Genomic DNA, 19,330 nt, shown 5'->3' with positions numbered 1-19,330 from the left:
CTCATGTGATTGAGCATCTGACTATCAAACCTTAAACACTGATCTCAGCCCAGCCCTACACAGAACCTGAGCAGAGGCCCTGAGCAGAACCTCAAACTAATGATTCCACATTTATTGTTTGTTTGCTGGTTAACTTGAATGTTTAAATGTGAATGTAAATGTGAATGTTTTCCTTTGCCAAAAAGGAAAACCTTTTTTTTCAAGTAGCTTATACACCATCCTTACAAACCAACTAATATGTTTTTTCTTCATTAATTAAAGGCCAATGGCTTTTGAAAGGCAGTGTATATGGTGCACTCTGCCAGCTTCTGAAGAAGAAGTAGCTACCATGAACATTATACTTGATGTAGCCAACTTATAAAATGGAGAAACTTGTTCAGATGACGCTGTTCTCCAGAAGATTATTAATTATTGTACATTTTCACATGAACAATGAACAGATTTCTGTGAACTCATCACTGCCCTCTGATAAATTATTTTCGCTGCAAAATTAAATGTTGACAAAGTGTCTTACAGCGGAAATGCTCAGTCCATTATTTCTTCAAATATGCCATTTATATGTTCCAGAAAGCAGGATATGAACTCAAATCATCTTAATTTAATACTAGTCAGCTAAAAGCATGTCGTAGTTTAAAATAGCACCAAATATTTGTTGATGAGAAATTGTCTGGTGACAGCTTAAGCATTACATTCACACAATATTTATTTACTTGTTTATTTATTATAAAAAAGAGAGCTTCACCATACAGTTGTGTCTATGCCATAGACTTTATAGACCAGTCTTCAAATATCTAAACTACTAATGCTGCCTTGACCTGTTTGTTTCATACAAAATGCTCTAACACATGTTTCTGTTAATTACGCATTCTGGTTGTCACTTATAAACAATTCAGACCAATCTGACCTTACAAAGAGAAGTACTGAACTTCATACTCATAAACAATTTATTTCCTCACAAATGGATGCTGTATTGCGTCACCAGCGCTAAAACAGCAGGCTGGAAACATCAGCTGATTGGAGCTGTATTAGCTTCATAATGAAGTGTTTACTGGTCAGTACTGTGCTTTAACTAAACCTATAGGATGGGGAGTATGAAGTATAAATGAAGAGTTTATTTGCAAAAACAGATAACGCCGATTTTTACATTTTAAAAAATCATGTTTTTTATTATCTAATCATGTTTTTATTGTGTTTTATTGTGTTAGTTAGCTGTATTTGTTAGTTATTTTTTAACCCAATCAAAATAACCCAACTGCAGTTTGATTGAGATTAACTGGAATGCACAATGAAAAAAAACATGATTTTTGAATATTGTTAAAAACGGAGTTATCTGTTTTTGCTAATTAACTTTTCAAATGTAGTTAGACTGAAGTGCCTAATGCAAGTATTCAAGCCTTTAACCCATTGCTTTACCAAATATGTTTTTCAGCAATTCATCCCTAATGAATTTTTTCATTTTGTTTTTGGTGGCAATACAATGTTATTTTAAAAGAAAATTATATCCAATTATAAATAATGTATAAATATAAAAACCGAATGTGTAAGTCGTAAAACTATAAGTATGCCTTGCTGCAATATAAATAAGCAATAACCAAAACTTAACAATATTTAACTAATATTTGCTCTGAGTATTGGTTCAAAATGCAGCACCATGTTTCATACCTACTGAGCTATACTAAGCAGCAATGCATTTTTCATACTTCTCATATAATTTCATACATTTAACTCAAGTTGAATATATCAAAGTCTGAAATAACATTCACAATCCTAAAGGAAATTCTATATATTCCTCTTTTCCTGTGTTGATGTGATGAGTGCATGGGCTTATGTGTGTTGTCAGTGTTTGTGTGGGAGTTAAGTGGTTGTGCCAGGCACAAGAGACCACACCTCCATTCACTGACCAGGACCATGTGTCCCTCACCTCCCACCTCAAGAAACCTTATAAATCACAGAGTCCAGTGCAGACCCTCAGCCTTGGACACAGAACCCTGCAGGTAAGTCAGACATACTTTACTTATTCATGTACATTTGCAAACAGATCCACTTACATACTGTATGGCAAATACAAACCAATGCAAATACAAAATACAATCTACAATCTATCTGTCTACATGCTCACAAACATAAACATGATTTCAAACATTGAACGTCAGTCTGAGTGTTTCTTGACTGCACTCTGTTTTTTCAGTGAATACAACTGGATCACTAAAAGTGTGGCTGAAGTTTATCTTGTTTTGGGGTTTCAATGAATATGATGCTGAACATAGCGATCATCAGCTGGTTTTTGATGAATGTCATGGTGATGGCATCACATCCAAACCTGAGACGTAGTGAAAACTCCTTTGCTCTATCTGACACAGGTAAGGTTTCTAGATTTATGTTATTTTCCAAAAACACGGAGTGTATCTTTTTTTGTCGATAATTTCAGAGATAGTCTTTTCTTTTAAAAATGTTTGTTAATAATACAGTTTACTGTGATTTGATACAGTACAAATGTTTACACATATCTTATAGGGGATGTTAAAAATTGTATTCTAAAATGTGAAAAATAGTAATAATAAAGAATGTCTTGATACAGTCTTCAAGTCAAATTCTACTTATTTCAAAATCAATACATTTCAAATATATTATATTTGGATAATATATACAAGTGGATATCATTTACATTATGATTTATTCATTATGGAAGTACACAACATTTATGTAAAAGTGGTCAGTATTTCATTGTGTAAATTCTGTGGTACATTATGTACTAAATTAATGAATTTCAAATTTATGTCATGGACAGCTTGTAATTTTGGGGGTTTTGGTATTGTTTTGTACATCATAGACTTACTACCTGGAGTGGAGCACCTTGAAATAAACTCTGCAGAAGAAAAACTGCTTGAAGACCTTGGATCCTATGATGAGGCGAGTAACTGACATTTAGCATACGCATTTAATATCAAGTGACTTTACTTGTTTCCAGGTCATACGTCTCATGACTGTGAAATTGTCAGTGCTAAAATTATTTACAAATATTTATTTTATTTAAATTGTCACATTTTTATTTTTCAATATTTTATTTCTAAGATATTATCTGTTTGCAGTTTTAATAGGCTAGTTTTTTTTGTATTGAAGTATTGAAAGGCATAGCCCACATTCCTATGTCAGCAGTGTGATACACAAATAGGTAAGGTGGTGACTAGGATGTTCTGATTTACATGGACATGGTACTTGGAGAAGAGATGAGTCTCTAAAATAGACTTAAATGACAGTGGAGGCAGTTCTGTGCAAAGGCAAACTATTCCAGAGCTTCGGGGCCGACACTGCAAAAGCACGGTCCCCCACAGTTTATGTCTTGACCTAAGGTGAAGTATTTTTGTTTCTTTTTGTTGCCATAGGATCTTGGTAAAGCTGTACAGTTGCAGAGAAGAGGCACACGTTCCCCCAGCCGCTGCATCCCTCATCAGCAGTCCTGCTTGGGTCATCACCTGCCCTGCTGCAACCCCTGCGATACATGTTACTGTCGTTTCTTTAAGGCCTTCTGCTACTGCCGTAGCATGGATCACACCTGCAAACACGAGTATGCATAGAGCCAAATTCTACCCTGAAATGACTAATTGTGGCTTTACATTTACAGTTTTACTGCTCTAGAATGTATATGTGGATAGTGTAAATATACAGCCTCACACTATCCACAGGGAAGTTTGTTACAATATAACAAATATAATGGTTAATATTTAATAATAAAGCTGCACAAAGCATTAAGAGTGCACCTTGGCTCTTAAGATTTCAGATTTGTATTGCTGCAGTTTTATGGTGTAATTTTATTGCAATTTTAATGTCAAAATCTTCTCATATTGTCATATATTGTATATATATGCATTCAATAAAATCAAATTATTGCAAATGTGTAGCGTGTTAAATTAAAAAAGGTATCAATTCGCCTGACATTAAAATTGAGCTGTGAACAACTGAATAAATGCACCGAGAGCCAGAAGAAAAACAGATTCATTTCTGCTTTACAAAAGGTTAAAACACATAGTATGTATTGGGTGCATCCTAGAGAGTGGGGAAATTAGTGGATAACGTATGAAAATGCAGTAAGCGTGCAAAACTTTCAATATTTTTGAAAAAGCAAACACCTCATAAAATTGGAGGCAAATAGTAGCTATTTTGAAAAGGCTAAAATATAACGCAGTTTTGATCTGTTTAACATTTTTAATCCCTACATACAGTAATTCCCGTAATTCCATTTGAGTGTTATTTCACAGTTTTGATGTATTCACAATATTAATTAATTAACCATATTAATTAAGAAATAATACTAGTAAAGAATACTGGATAAATTACCTTTTAATACAATTAGAATAAAACATATTCAAAACTAGTCATGGGCAGTTGAGGCCTAATGGTTAGAGAGTCTGACTTATAACTCGAAGGTCGCGGGTTCAAGTCTCAGGTCTAGCAGCCCTGTTGAAAAATCCAGCATATGCTGGTTAGGTATGTTTTGAAGCATGGTAGCTGGTTTAAGCTGGTCATGTGCTGGTCCTAATCTGGTCCTAAGCAGAAGCTAGTTGCTTAGGACCAGCACATAACCAGCTCAAACCAGCAGCCACGCTTCAAAACATACCTATCCAGGCTGTTTTTTTCAATTGTAGGGATTGTAGGTTGGTGGAGTGAATGTCCAGCACTCTCCTGGACATTTAATACCATGACTTTAATATCATGACTGAGGTGAGACCCTTGAGCAAGGCACCGAACCCCAGACTGCTCCACAGTCGCCGCAGCAAAAATGGCTGCCCACTGCTCCAGGTGTGTGTTCACGGTTTGTGTGTGTGTGTGTTCACTACTCACTGCTCTCTCTCTCTCTGTGTATTCACTACTCACTGCTCTCTCTCTCTTTCTCTCTCTCTCTGTGTGTGTGTGTGTGTGTACTTGAATGGGTTGAATGCAGAGCACAAATTCTGAGTATGGGACACCCTACTTGGCCTCATGTCCTTTCCTTTCCTGTCCTTATAATGATTAATCCAAGACATTTGATCCAAAGGTCATGTCATACATCTTTATTGATTAAACTAAAGACAGCATTCATGGCTGCTTTAGTTAGCTGAAATGGTCTGGTCAATCCAGGCACGGAGCTTGGTGACACGGGCATAGACAGCAGGGGTGGAAGTGGAGCAGGTGCTGCTTCCCCAGGACACAATACCAACGAGAGTCCAGATTCCGTTCTTCTCACAGACCAGAGGACCACCAGAATCACCCTGGAAGAAACAAAGTAGAGTTTGTAATCAAAATTTACTGACACATGTAAGAAGAAATGTTTAAAAACTATCGTATATTTATTCAGGACAGCTCACCATGCAAGAGGAGACACCAGAGGCTCCAGCACAGATCATTATATCAGTGATGTTGCTTCCCCAGTAACCCTTGCAGTCGTCATTTGTCAGTAGAGGCAGAGCGGCCTGCTGGAGCAGGGCAGGGGTATCAGGAGCTGAAAACACAGATTGTCAGAATTTTAAAAGAAAATAAATCAGGACAGATCCAATTCAGGCTAAACTACAAAAATATTAACAAAAAAATCATGCAAAATGATAAAAATGCTGAAAATAAATAGGATTCTGAAACTCACCATTGTACCTGGTCAGGCCCCATCCAGAGGTCACACACTTCATGCCTCCAGGGAAGTTGTCGGAGGTTTCAGCAAGACACACGGGAGACACATGAGTGTTGAGCTGAGCGGGGGTGGCCAGCTTGATCAGGAGGATGTCGTTGTTGATGGTGAAGCCGTTGTAGTTAGGGTGCTTGATGGACTGTGGGAAAAGGATACAGACACGTAAGCATTCAAGTAGCAATTATCTGTGGGAACACTCTCTTCAGTTTCCAGTTAAAAGTCTCCAGTGATTCAGGTATGATACACTAGTGCTGAAGCGTTTTTTAACAGCGGTGAATCTGCTGCTGAATCTTCAGCGAAATGAAATCAAGAATATGATACAAACACCTTTTGTTCTGTGTTCTGCAATGGCTTTCCCTAGATGGTTCTCTTAATGAGTTCAAAAAGGTTCTGGTTTACGGATATAGTTTTACTGAACTATATCGATTAGATCCGTAAGGGAATCAACACCTGACTTACATACTTACTGAACTGCAAGTTGTCATTATTAGGGGCCAAGCACTGAAGGTGCTGTAGCCCATATTGTTATTGGTAGGAGTCTATGAACTGTAGATAGGAAAATCATGAAATTTGGTACACTGATTGAAGTAGTCCTGGACAGAAATTTTGAATATTTTCAGAGATGTCGAGCGAATGAAGACTATTTCGTGTGAGCATCATTACTCACTGATTGTCCATGATGTGCTGTTAAAGATACACATTTTTTGTATAGTTTTTTATTAATTGATGAAATTATTTTGCTATATATTTATGTAGTGAATTTGGATGGAGGCTCTTTCTGTAGGAAATGATACTCAGGATAACAGATATTGAGAGTCTACACACCTTTCCAACACTAATGGTCTGAATGGCCTCAGCATTAGATGAGCGATCATGCTCACCCAGGATGACACGGTGAGAGGTTCTGTAAAAAAATAAAAAAATAAAAAATGAAATAGGCTAATAAAAATGTTATAACCCAAAATGCTTTAAAAGTTTACAAATCACATTAGATTCCTATAGGCTAAACAATGTGTAGTTACAGGTTTAGTCTTTAATACTGTGTTACCTGACATCGCAGTGAGCAGCAGTCACAACCCACAACTCATTGATCAGGGAGCCACCGCAGAAGTGGAAGCCAGTGGAGTCCTGTAATAAGTTTAAAATGAAGTAATAATTTAATAAACCTTTTGAATTAGCATTTAAAAACTATTGTTATTGACACAGATTTTACCTGCAGAGACACCTGCCAGGGCCAGGAGTGAGCCCGTGCCTCCTCACCATTCACAATCCTGGAGTAGCCAGTAATAACAGGGGGGATGGCAGGAACGCCACAGCCTGACAGAGCAAAAAAATAGAACGAAAGCAGTTTAACAAATTCATGTGTTCTAAGGAATATTTAGTTAGCCAGGCTTAAAGTCTGCTATTAGAGTATCTTATTATTAAAAATAAAAAACAGGAACGTACCATAGGCTGCACCAAAGAAGGCGAGACAGGAGAGGATCCACAAGAAGGCCATTGCTGCACTTGAATGTTGTTTGCTCCTTTGAGGGCTTTATATATTCTGTCCTCATTCATATGCTGGACATCTTATCTTGACACTGTGGGATATTGTGCACCTTGCAAGCAAGGTTTTTTTTTTCCATCCCTGCCAAAGATAATGCCTCCTCCATTTAGTTGCTTTAAATCAGCTTTTTAATTTAAGTCTTTCAGCTGTGAATTCCATTTACATTTATGCATTTGACCGCAACTAAAACTGCACTGAAAGTAATAATTTTATCAATTCATTCCCTGGGAGTCAAACCCTTAACCTTGTCATTGCTAGCACTGTACAGTACTGTTGGACCTACAGAAATACTACCAAATACCTATTAAACACTGGATGCCGCTAATTCTCCCAGATTCACAGTGACTGAAAATCGCTCTAATACTGTGAAATACATTTCTTAGAAAAACTGTACTAGAAAGACTGATAACCTCAATTTTATATGAATAATTATAGTTGATAATACTTGTGTGGTGGAAATGGTCGTGAGTTTCGTTATTTTGTGTAATATCCTCTGTTAATTAGATAGCACACAAAAAAAAGCTTCGTGTAAGGTTAATTAGAGGATTTTATATTTTGCATCTGTCAAATAAGCTCATTGAATGAACTCCGCTCTCTTGAATTTGTGTTGCCTAACAAAAGTCATCGTGTCGTGTTTACCGCAGTAACCCTGACCCGATTGGTTGTATTTCCATACGCACTGATAAAGTGTGTTCTCGGTTTCAAGGCCTCTGTGTCCACATCTGCACTGATTCCCAGGTCCTGTAAATCTCTTCACATAGCCCATTACCTATATGTACATCAGTGCAGCTATATGTACTGTAAATGTACGTATTCACAGTAGTTGCATTCTGCAACTAATATACTTTGTACTGGATATCAAATATTCCAAAATCCTAATATTATGACATTTTATTCAAAGAGGAACCAAGCTTGGTGGACTATTTTTTTATTAATTTGACATTTTGTATTCATTTTCAAATGTATATGTATTCATGTGGTGCTCATTTCCATTAATAGAGATTTGAATGGAATGGGAATGCAGCAGAGACATTAGGAATTCATTCCAAGGATGCATGCAATCTTGCTTAGAAAAGTTGAAATTTGAAATGGAGAGTGGAGAGATTGTGAATCCCATTAAATTATCCTTTTTTCCCCCCAATGTTTTAAGATTTATTAGATTAACAATGGTGTTATAAATGGCTTCATTGTGCTTTTATATTAGTAATTGCATAACAAAAATTTGGAACCTGATCGAGTGTCTATTTTGGAGCTGTCCGAAGATAGGCTATTGTATCCCAGCAAGCAATAGCCGTAATTTTAACGTCTCGGTTAAGTAGGCTATAGACCCGATATAGTCCGGCTATGTGCAACCCACTTCTAGCCCAAATAACCTTGAATTTGGTTTCATGTCGTTTTTTGGCAAAATAACTTGTGAGATGTATGACATTCCATCATGTAAGCAAAGTAACAGCGTTTACAGGGTGTTTGGTTTCATTTCTTTGACATGTTCAATACTTAGCCTGAGCGTAGCCACGATTTAGCTCGTAGTCAGAGCGGCTATCTGTAGCCCACTTATAGTCAAACCTGATTCACTGTAGTTTTTGGCCAGACAAGTAAACTTTTGAAACATTTAAATTAGTATTATTTCATATTTTATTTAATTATTTTACAGCATTATTAAATAGCATTATTTATTATGCCAAAAATAATGCTAAATTTAAATGTTTCAGAAGTTTACTTGCATTTGATAATATGATTTCATGCATCCCACAAGCTGTTAAATGTTACATTCATACACATTATGTGATATTATTGATATTCGGCTGTCTTTCATTTTATAAATAAAAATGCAATTAGAATTCCCAACCGCTAGATGGCAATTGTAGCCCTACTGAGACATGCCTGCTGGCAACGAGAGACATGAGAGTTTTTTTTTTTTATTGCTTCCATTTACAACAAACAAACAAGGTACATAAACGCATCACATAATCTAACAACACGTGGCCAGCCTTAGGTTGAGCATAACCAGTGATAAACAAGATCACAATAAACCAATAATAAAGAAGAAAAGAAAAGAAAGAAAGAAATAGAACAAATAAAACAAACCAAAACCAAAGGGCTTTTTACCTTAGTTTATACATGCCTCAAAAACGAAATTAATTTGATAGCTTTCTTGTTTTTAACCAATTCTATCGATTTGCACAACATTTTAACCTCATTCATCCACTGGTTAAAGTTGGGTTTAGATTTAAACCATCTACATTTATGAATGAAAAACTTTCCAAGACAAAGCAAGAAATGAATAACAAAATCCAGCTATTTGTTTTCCAGACAAATACCAAACCTAATTAACTTCATCGTAAGGGGTGGGAGTTCAACCTCTCTAGACTGTAGCCAGTTCTGTACATCTCTCCAAAAAAGTTGCACCAAATCACAACAAAAGAAAACATGCTCTAGATTTTCAATATTCGTTTCACAAAAAAACTTATACTTAGAAAATTATTCACATCCAAATTAAATTTCAGTCTTAAAAATTCATTGGTAGGATAAATCTCATTTAAAATTTTGAAGTTCACCTCCTTAACTTTAGGAGGAAGAGGAAAAGATATATAGATTTTCCTAATTTTTTTAATTTCCATAATATCAAAATCTTTGAGCATGTATTCCCTTCTAATAGGGTTAGGATAATAAGCCTGTAAAATAAAATCTCTAATGACTCTATTTGTAAAATTATCATCACAAAAATCATAACCTTCTAAGGAGAGCTGTCTCAGTTCTGGGGAGACTTTGGAGTACAAAATGTCTTCTTTAACTATTAATCTTACAGCAATTGGAATGGCTCTAATTATTCTATTATACGTATTAAAAGAGCACTGCAATTGGAATTTTTCACAGAATTCTCTATGCAGTAACAAATTTCCATTATCGTCCAAGAAATGGGCAATCGCCCAAATTCCTTTGGATTTCCATTTCACAATATATACGGACTTTCTGCCAATCTTTATATATCTATTATTCCAAACTGGAGTGTTGTGAGGTGTGAAGTTATGTTTGTACAATAATTTCCAATAGAGCAGCACTTGCTGATGGAAAGCTGAAAGTTTAACTGGTAACGAGGTACACTCAAAATCACAATGTAGAAAAAAAATTTATTCCTCCCAGTTTGTTAAAAATTGCACTGGGGACAATAAACCAAAAAGAACTGCTATTTTGAATGAAGGATTTTAACCATTTCAATTTCAGAACACCATTCATAATATCAAAATCGATCGCATTCACACCACCGTCTTCATATTTTTTAATCATATCTTCCTTTCTTATGTAGTGACATTTATTTCTCCAGATAAATTTAAAAGTCACCTTATTTATTAATTTGATCATTCTTGTCGATATGGGCAAGGAGAAGGCTGGGTAGATAAGTCTGGACAAACTATCCATTTTAGACAAAAGAACCCTTCCAAAGATTGTAAGATCCCTCTGTAACCATCTGTTCAGAGTGGATTTACATTTATCTATGTTATTCAATACATTTTTATTCTCCATTATTTCTCTATCTTTAGAAATTGTAATTCCCAAATATTTAACTTCCTTTTTTAATTTGTATATTAAATAATGTCTGTAAAGGAAACTCATGTAAAGTTAACATTTCACATTTCTTTAGGTTCAAATAAAGCCCTGAAGCTTTAGAAAACTGGTTGATCGAGTGTAAAGCTAGTGGAATTTGTTGTTCATTTTTAAGAAACAACGTTGTATCATCAGCAAACTGAGTTATAATTATTTGGTTCTATTTTTCAATTTTTTATTATCTGTGTTTTTGTTCTGTCACTGTCATTCTGTTACACTGTGGAGCTTCTGTCATGAAAACAAATTCCTCGTATGTGTAAACATACCTGGCAATAAAAACTCATTCTGATTCTGATTCTAACCATCCAATAATCTATTCTAGATTTTCTCTCTCCATTAGGTATAAACCATGAAAAGCAATCAACTTCAGGATTTAAACATCTCCAAACATCATTCACTTAAGATCACAATTATCCTTGCGCAGATGTTCATTTTGTATCTCCAAGTCCTTTACTCTTTTCTTGCACTCATTCACCTCTTCCGTGTTGAATTGAATCGCCTTCGTTAAACTTGCAATCATGGCGCTACTTTGTTTAGATTGTTCACTTAAATCCGCCAGCTTCTCATCCACTCTCTTTTCCAGATTTAAGATTGCCTCCAGAATGGTTTCGTTGGAGATTTTATCTTTCTCTCTGTCAGCTGTTGGCTTAACCCTTTTCTCCGCAGGAGTTTTACTTGGCGTTGAAGGAAGGGAGCCGTCTCCGCGATTTCTTTTACTTTGCACAGTAACCTCCATTGCATAGTCGTGCAGCATTACTTTAGCCTCATCGTTCTTTTCGATATTAGGCGACAGATCTAGCCCTTTGGGGTCTACTTTTAGCTTGGCAGGTTTAATCAATTTTTGTGAAGACATCTTAACATTAAACAGTCGGAATTACTTACTTCAAGCTAATTTTGGGGACCACTATCATGAGCTTCGAAAAACACAACCGCTCAACCCGCCATCTTCGCACCCCCCGAGAGACATGAGTTAGTAGAGATCAGTGTTGTGTTTTTAATTTTTTTTACAGGAGAGAGCTCTAAGATTACTTGTCGGAGAGCAGCAGGCAAACAAACGATAAAAGGACATTCCTACTTGGTCTTGTAAGTACCTGTGTTTTCGTTTTGACATGTGTTCATTATTTATCATGTTTAGGAACCGTGACATTTTAGTGAAGGGAGCAGATTGTAGTTGATAGTGACCCGTGACTAGGCCCACGGGTCAGAACGCATGTGTTCAGAGGATTAATTGCAAAATTTAAAAGAGTAAAAGTTATCATAATATTTATATTTAAGTGTATTCTGTTTATAAATTTTATTTTGTCATTAATTCTTTTGTATTGTCTTAAGTTTAAGGTTTTTGTTTAGCACAATGGCGCCGACGGTGATGGCTGCCTCCGTGGCGTGCTCTGCAGTTGTTTTTATGTTTTTGTTAGTTTGTCCTGTCTTTAGTTATATCCCTGCAATCAGTTTCACCAGAGATGAATTGCTGGACATTCGGAAGTACACACCACCCGATATTTCACCGGTTTTCGACTATTCAGATGTTTTGCTGGACATTGTTGTCGGGGGAGCTGCTGCGCTGATCAAACGCTTCAGGACGCGCAGACGGGGGAAGCGAGCCGGCGCGCTCGTCAAGCTCAGACAGCGCGGATTCAGGACGCCGTTGCCTAGCATCCATCTGGCGAACCTCCGCTCTCTACCCAACAAAACGGATGAACTTCTTCTGCTTTCCCGGACAAATAAGGATTTTTCAAACTCTGCTGCTCTGCGTTTCACGGAAACCCGGCTGAAAGACGCCATTCCGGACAGCGCGTTGAGTCTCCATTCACACCTCCAGCAACCCCCCTCTCCCCCACACCTGCAATTCAGATCAGCGAAGAAGAGGTGCGCCAGGTCTTCCGGAAGCAGAAAAGGAGAAAAGCACCAGGCCCAGACTGTGTTACACCAGTCTGTCTGAAATCCTGTGCTGACCAGCTGGCCCCCATATTGAATTTGTTTGGATGGATTGCCATTTTGTTGTCTATTAGACGTATATATGCAGGCATTCACTAGCTGTCTATTTGATGACTAGTCCATTCTTGGGCTATGGTTAGACACCTTTTAAATTTTCACTGACAGCCCAAATTCAGCCTTGTTTTAGCCTAGACCCATATTCACCGTCTATTAGACGTATATATGTAGTCGTTTAATAGGTCTAATTGATGACTAGTCCATTCTTGGGCTATGATTAGACGTCTATTAAATTTTCACTGACAGCCCAAATTTAGCCTTGTTTTAGCCTAGACGTCTGGGCTGTGTTTAGACGGCTAATAGACGTCTTTTAAACGCAAAATTGCTTGCTGGGATATTAAGTGGTAAGAGTGTGTAACAATTAGTCCACTGAAGGCGAGTTTAAGATGAACCCAAGTGCAGCTTTATTCCAAAGTAATCCAAACAAACGAAGAAAGACTTGGCATGAACAGAATTAACTCACCGACAGCAGGTTACAACATCAATACTCAACAGGAGACAGTAGGCGTGTTCGACTTAATGCAGCGCTGCGCAGACCGATCGACGAGAGTAGCCGCTTGCAGTCGGGTGTGGAATTGAAAGCGGAGACGTCAAGTTTCAGAAACGTTTTCATGAGCAACAGAAACACTTTTTATATACACTGCTTGATACAGCACCATCTGTTCAAGAATAAACATATACTATTTAAATACCAATAAAGTAGGGGTATACAGTAAAAAAAGCTTTTACTGTTCTAAAAAACACATTTGTGAGCAGTATTGGAATTGAAGATGCTAGAAACACGTCATTGTTGTCATGTGGTGAATTTGGCCAATCGTGAAACAGCTGTCGTCATCAGCGCTCTGAAAAAGCAGCACCAGCCGAGTCAGCCGGCTGCTCTCGAAATGCTATCGGGGTACTTTGATGCCACACCTGCACAGGGATGTGGCATCAGCGCCGGTTCAAGTCAGACAATTTCTAACAGGCATGCACTGTTTCAAGTCAGCCGCCGATCGGTCGGCGCTGCATGAAGTCAAATGGCACCTAATGGCAACATGAGGCCCATTTATATTCAAACAATACAGAACACATGACTAAGACAACCAATGAGAACATGACACATGAACCAAAGAACCAATAGCAGGACAACATGAGGGCAAGGGAATCACATGGCTAGACAGGGACCATGACTAAACTCCAAAATAAAAGACATGAGAGCAATGAACATGAACAAAACCTAAATCCCACGTTACATAATTCCAGACATGACGTGTAAATACTCTGGTGTGGAGGATACTGGAGGACAGCAGGGTTCCTCATCAGTGACCCCCACAGTAAATGGGGAACCAGCCAGCAACAAAGCAAAGACAATCTTTCAAGAGTCCATTGAGGGGTATTGCGTGGCATTAAATGTGATGCATCTTTATCCAAACCAAAACAAAAAAATGTCTTTCAGGAAGGTATCATGAAAGTCCACCAAATGACACAACTTACAAAAGTCCACCAAATAATCCTCAATGGGCCGGTTTCTTTGGCGAAGTCGATCGAGACGATCTGCTGGGTTCATTTTTCGGTCGAGTATTCTGTAACAATTGGTCCACTGAAGGCGAGTTAAAGATGAACCCAAGTGCAGCTTTATTCCAAAATCCAAACAAGTTAAGAAAGACTTGACTTGGCATGAACAGACTTGACTCACCGACAGCAGGTTACAACATCAATACTCGACAGGAGACAATGGCAACATGAGGGCTATTTATATCAAACTATAGAGGTCACATGACAAGAACCAACCAATGAGAGACAGGACACATGACTAAGACAACACATGAACCAAAGAAACAATAGGTGCGTTCGACTTCATGCAGCGCCGCACAAACCGATCGGCGGCTGACTTGAAGCAGTGCATGCCGGTTAGAAATTTTGTCCGACTTGAACCGGCGCCGACGCTACGTCACTGTCACGTGTGGCATCAAAGTACCGCGAGAGCGTTTCGAGAGCAGCGGCTGGCACAGCTTTTTCAGAGCACTGCAGGAGCGCTGATGACCACACAGCTGTTTCACGATTGGCCAGATTCACCACATGACAACAATCACGTGTGTTTCTAACATCTTCAAATCCAATACTGCTCATAAATCTGTGTTTTTAGAACAGTAAAAGCTTTTTTACTGTAGTCGCAATGTTATATTGAGTCACGTTTATCATGAAAGCATATATACCCCCACTTTATTAGTATTTAAATAGTATATATTTACGTTGAACTTTATTCTTGAACAGATGGTGCTGTTTTAAGCAGTATATAAAAAGTGTTTCTGTTGCTCATGAAAACATTTCTGAAACGTCTGTGTATTTGACAAATATTGCATTTAATTCACTTCATCTGTGATAGAGTATGCAAACACCGCGTGAGCGTCACTAACGGGAGCAGAAAGTGTCCGGCTTGACGGCTCCGTTTTTAACTCCGCCCCCGACTGCAAGCGGCTACTCTCGTTGACTGCCGTCTGTAGCGGTGCTTCAAGTCGAACGCACCTATTAGTATGATAACATGAGGGCAAGGGAATCACATGACTAGACAGGGAACATGAACTCCACAATAAAAGAGATGAGAGCAATGAACATGAAACCCAAACAAAACCCACGTTACAGAGTGGTTATACAGTGTAATGTGTTAGTATTCAGTAACATTGATTCAAATATTCTATGCTTTAAAGCAATAACTTATTATATATATATACTGTATATATTGATAGGTGACAAAATTAATATCAATTAATGATATTAAATATCGATTAATCAGTTTTTCTTTTTATGCTCTTACATGTGAGTATACATTACTTACAAGTAAATGATATATCTTATTTTAGTTTCCACTGTCATTTATTAAATTGTATTTATTTATTTGAAATTCATTGTCATTTATGTTCACGAAGTGCTCCAGACATGCTAGCTATAATAGACTGCTTTATATCACTATTATTTTATTTGCAAATTCCACAGTTATTTTCAAAAATAATTTTCTGTTTGATTTGTAGTTGGGTCAAAGACGAAAAAGGAATCAAACATTTTCAAGCATCAAAACAATACGTGTAATACAGCTTTGAATTGTTGTTGTTTTTCAATACATTAGAAAGTGTCCTTATAAATATACATTTTTACCATGATTTACAGAAAACAGCCACTAAAATGTCATTCAGTATAACAATCTTGTCAGGCATATTTACCACAGGAATCCGTTTTTGACATAAAAGACTAGTTTTACTCCAAATACTACTTGTAATTTTACATTTTTAAACTTCGGCACTATCCCATTTTGGCCATTTGTCAGCAAGACATTTTTACTCATTTAAAACGCAATAACATTTAGTATATGCTAAATGCGTTAGTTAATGCGTTCAGGTCAGAATAATGTTGTTTACATTTTTACATAAATATAAGTGTTACACTGAATGACAGTGGAACAATATTTCACCCACATTTTGACATTTTATTCTCCCAAAACTTAAGTAGACACTTTACTTGCATTTAGTGTGTTTTCCATGTATATAAAATCCCTTTTCTAAAATTATTTTGATGCGGACATTTAAATGTCTTTGACTCAGTTATGATGCAATAAGATTAAACCATATTAAACCTATTGAATGTCCATTGTCCACTGTAAATTACTCTGAACCTTTTCTACAAAAAAAAACAAAAAAAACAAGCTGAGAGTTTTTGTTTTCTCGAAATAAGACTTTATTGATAAGCATTATGACCAAGAACTACTGTATAATCTTTGTGCTTTAGTTTGCAGCAACGGTCTGGTCAACCCAGGCACGGAGTTTGGTGACACGGGTGTACACACCAGGTGAACTGGTTGAGCAGTGTAACAATTTAGTCCACTGAAGGCGAGCGTAGTGAAGAACCCAAGTGCAGTTTAGTTACAGTATGATCCAAACATCCAAACAATAATCCGAGACTTGACAGGAACAGACTTGACAGGAACAGACTTGACAGGAACAGACTTGACTCACCGACAGCAGGTTACAACATCAATACACGACGAGAGACAATGGCAACATGGTGGCTACTTATAGCAAACAAGAGGGTCACAAGACAAGAACAAACCAATGGGAAACAAGACACATGACTAAGACAACCAATCAGAACATGACACAATGAACAAGAGAACCAATGGCATGAATACATGAGGGCAAGGGAAGCATGACACAAACAGGGAGCATGACTAAACTACAAAATAAAAGACATGAAAACATGAACAAAAAACAAAACCCAAACCCCACATTACAAGCAGATGCTGCTTCCCCAGGACACGGTACCAACCAGAGTCCAAACTCCATCCTTCTGACAGACCAGAGGACCACCAGAGTCACCCTGAAACACACAAAAGTAAGTTAGAACTTTACAGTCTTCAAGAACTTCAAGAACAAACAGAGAGGTAAACTGCGAAATCAATAGAAATTCACCATGCGAGAAGAAGCACCAGAGGCTCCAGCACAGATCTTCAGATCGGTAATCTTGGTTCCCCAATAACGCTTGCAGTCATTTGTCAGCAGAGTCAGAGCGGCCTTCTGGAGCAGGGCAGGGGTATCAGGAGCTGAAAACACAGATTGGAAGGTGCATTTGAAAAGGTTTCATCATCAAATCTAATTTATTTTATACTAAAATATAAAATAAATATATGAAATATAATATAAAAATGTAAATGCAAATTCAGAATTCTACCATTGTACCTGGTCAGGCCCCATCCAGAGGTCACACACTTCATGCCTCCAGGGAAGTTGTCGGAGGTTTCAGCAAGACACACGGGAGACACATGAGTGTTGAGCTGAGCGGGGGTGGCCAGCTTGATCAGGAGGATGTCGTTGTTGATGGTGAAGCCGTTGTAGTTAGGGTGCTTGAAAACCTTTATGAAGAGGATACTCATATTAAAATGTATTCATATTCAATTGTATCATCTTTCTGTTAAAACATTGTCTTAGTGGTTTAGGTATGATACAGAATATACCTTGCCAACAGTCATGGTCTGAATGGGCTCAGCATTGGAAGAAAGATCATGCTCACCCAGGATAACACAGTGAGAGGTCCTGATAAAAGAAGAAAATTGCACAGAATTCTGAAGAGACACGCATATTCTGAAATAAAGGTTTGTAGATAATAATAATAATAATAATAATAATAATAATAATAATGAGAGTTTATTCATTAATACTGTGTTACCTGGCATTGCAGTGAGCAGCAGTCACAACCCACAACTCATTGATCAGGGAGCCACCGCAGAAGTGGAAGCCAGTGGAGTCCTTAAATGAGATGTTAAATTTGTTTATTTATGGATTTTTTAATGTTTGTTTTATTAAATATCTCTATCATCTATATGTAATTTGTTAATGAAGATGTCTGTACCTGCAGGGCCAGGAATGGGGCACTGCCTCTTCACCATTCACAATCCTGGAGTAGCCAGTGATAATAGGGGGGATGGCAGGAACACCACAGCCTTTAGAATAAAAATAAATCAATAAAATAAAAAAATAAAAAATATATATATATATCCTCCTGACTATCAGCTATGGAGTTTTGTCCTCTGTAGAGGACATTATATTTTAGCAATTTCTCTGAGATGTTACATGTCACAGTTTTAAGTCTGGATGTCCTGTACAGAGCACATTCAGGGCTTTTCAGAGATACTAATATTGATATTGTTTGGAGGTTTCACCATGACCACTCCCTCTCCTTGGTGTTTAAAAATGTCTGACATAGTGATCAAGTGTAACACCCTTCCATTAAATTATCATTAAATTATCATTTAAATCGGACTAATTTTCAAATTGTTTGTCATAAATCAACATCTCAGGAAAATGTTATGGGGTTTCAAATCAAAATATGACCTTCTGTTATGAAACAGGATATCGATTTCATACATGTCCACTGTAGAGGACATCAGAACTTAAAGCATGTTTATTACACATTTTGAGAGACAACAAATCAATAGAGAAAAAAATTATATCAATATTCCTATTAAATATGAGATATTATTATGAAAATGTATTACTCCCATTATTGCACTTATTTGTTCATTCTATGTTGATTCATTCTATGTTGACATATATTAATATGCAAAGTAGATACAGTTTATAGATACATTGTACATAATGGAAAAACTCATTTATGGCCATTTTACACACATTTTGCATAAAGAATTTTTTTTTTTTTAAATATCTTTCATAACATAGTTGAGAATCATCTTTATATAAAGTTTGGTATAAAAAAAATAAAATTGATTTGTGATTAAAGCAAAAATCCCACAGTTTTTGCCTTTTCATGTCTTTTTATTTTTTTTTAAAACAGGACTTTTTAAAGTCCCGGTGTCCTCTTCAGATACATATGATCATGCTCATACATATGAATAAAATATAATTTTTCAAAAAACATTCTCATGCTCTGAACAATGTAATGACATGACAACATTGTTTCCTGCTAGTCAGGAGGTTATATATATATATATATATATATATATATATATATATATATTTTTTTTAATATATATATATATCTGCGCG

The 19,330-nt window shown here is 36.9% G+C and overlaps 3 protein-coding genes and 1 long non-coding RNA gene across 4 annotated transcripts; 2 read left to right on the top strand and 2 right to left on the bottom strand.

The window, feature by feature from the left end:
- The first annotated feature begins 2,240 nt into the window (after window positions 1–2,240).
- Window positions 2,241–3,604, top strand: LOC107563501 (agouti-related protein-like). The gene is made up of 3 exons (XM_016248393.1): window positions 2,241–2,360; window positions 2,831–2,910; window positions 3,384–3,604. Exons 1-3 carry the CDS (start codon window positions 2,246–2,248, stop codon window positions 3,573–3,575), a joined length of 387 nt encoding a protein of 128 aa, XP_016103879.1. The 5' UTR covers window positions 2,241–2,245; the 3' UTR covers window positions 3,576–3,604.
- Window positions 3,605–5,033: 1,429 nt separating this feature from the next.
- Window positions 5,034–7,167, bottom strand: LOC107563495 (chymotrypsin A-like). The gene is made up of 7 exons (XM_016248386.1): window positions 7,103–7,167; window positions 6,870–6,973; window positions 6,705–6,784; window positions 6,482–6,560; window positions 5,615–5,795; window positions 5,343–5,476; window positions 5,034–5,246 (listed from the first exon to the last, which is right to left on the bottom strand). Exons 1-7 carry the CDS (start codon window positions 7,152–7,154, stop codon window positions 5,085–5,087), a joined length of 792 nt encoding a protein of 263 aa, XP_016103872.1. The 5' UTR covers window positions 7,155–7,167; the 3' UTR covers window positions 5,034–5,084.
- A 9,890-nt stretch (window positions 7,168–17,057) lies between these two features.
- Window positions 17,058–17,751, bottom strand: LOC107563461 (chymotrypsin A-like). The gene is made up of 3 exons (XM_016248349.1): window positions 17,499–17,751; window positions 17,240–17,370; window positions 17,058–17,147 (listed from the first exon to the last, which is right to left on the bottom strand). Exons 1-3 carry the CDS (start codon window positions 17,698–17,700, stop codon window positions 17,058–17,060), a joined length of 423 nt encoding a protein of 140 aa, XP_016103835.1. The 5' UTR covers window positions 17,701–17,751.
- On the top strand, window positions 17,628–18,260 carry LOC107563462 (uncharacterized). Its single transcript, XR_001606102.1, has 3 exons — window positions 17,628–17,708; window positions 17,793–17,919; window positions 18,006–18,260. It is a non-coding gene; the product is annotated as an uncharacterized lncRNA (long non-coding RNA).
- Window positions 18,261–19,330: the final 1,070 nt, after the last annotated feature.

This window comes from Sinocyclocheilus grahami, unplaced genomic scaffold, assembly GCF_001515645.1.
Source record: "Sinocyclocheilus grahami isolate Dianchi unplaced genomic scaffold, SAMN03320097.WGS_v1.1 scaffold876.1, whole genome shotgun sequence".
NCBI lineage: Eukaryota > Metazoa > Chordata > Actinopteri > Cypriniformes > Cyprinidae > Sinocyclocheilus > Sinocyclocheilus grahami.
Note: the sequence above shows the minus strand (reverse complement) of the source record. Positions and strands in the feature narration are given on the sequence as shown.

Coding starts and splice junctions, on each gene's coding strand:
- LOC107563461 (XM_016248349.1), bottom strand. CDS start 17,700: ATGAGTATCCTCTTCATAAAGGTTTTCAAGCACCCTAACTACAACGGC. Junction 17,371..17,498: donor GGGCCTGACCAGGTACAATG/GTAGAATTCTGA, acceptor CTGTGTTTTCAG/CTCCTGATACCCCTGCCCTG. Junction 17,148..17,239: donor CTGGTGCTTCTTCTCGCATG/GTGAATTTCTAT, acceptor TGTGTGTTTCAG/GGTGACTCTGGTGGTCCTCT.
- LOC107563495 (XM_016248386.1), bottom strand. CDS start 7,154: ATGGCCTTCTTGTGGATCCTCTCCTGTCTCGCCTTCTTTGGTGCAGCC. Junction 6,785..6,869: donor CCTGGCAGGTGTCTCTGCAG/GTAAAATCTGTG, acceptor AACTTATTACAG/GACTCCACTGGCTTCCACTT. Junction 5,796..6,481: donor AGACCATTAGTGTTGGAAAG/GTGTGTAGACTC, acceptor CTTTTCCCACAG/TCCATCAAGCACCCTAACTA.
- LOC107563501 (XM_016248393.1), top strand. CDS start 2,246: ATGAATATGATGCTGAACATAGCGATCATCAGCTGGTTTTTGATGAAT. Junction 2,361..2,830: donor CTTTGCTCTATCTGACACAG/GTAAGGTTTCTA, acceptor TGTACATCATAG/ACTTACTACCTGGAGTGGAG. Junction 2,911..3,383: donor ACCTTGGATCCTATGATGAG/GCGAGTAACTGA, acceptor TTGTTGCCATAG/GATCTTGGTAAAGCTGTACA.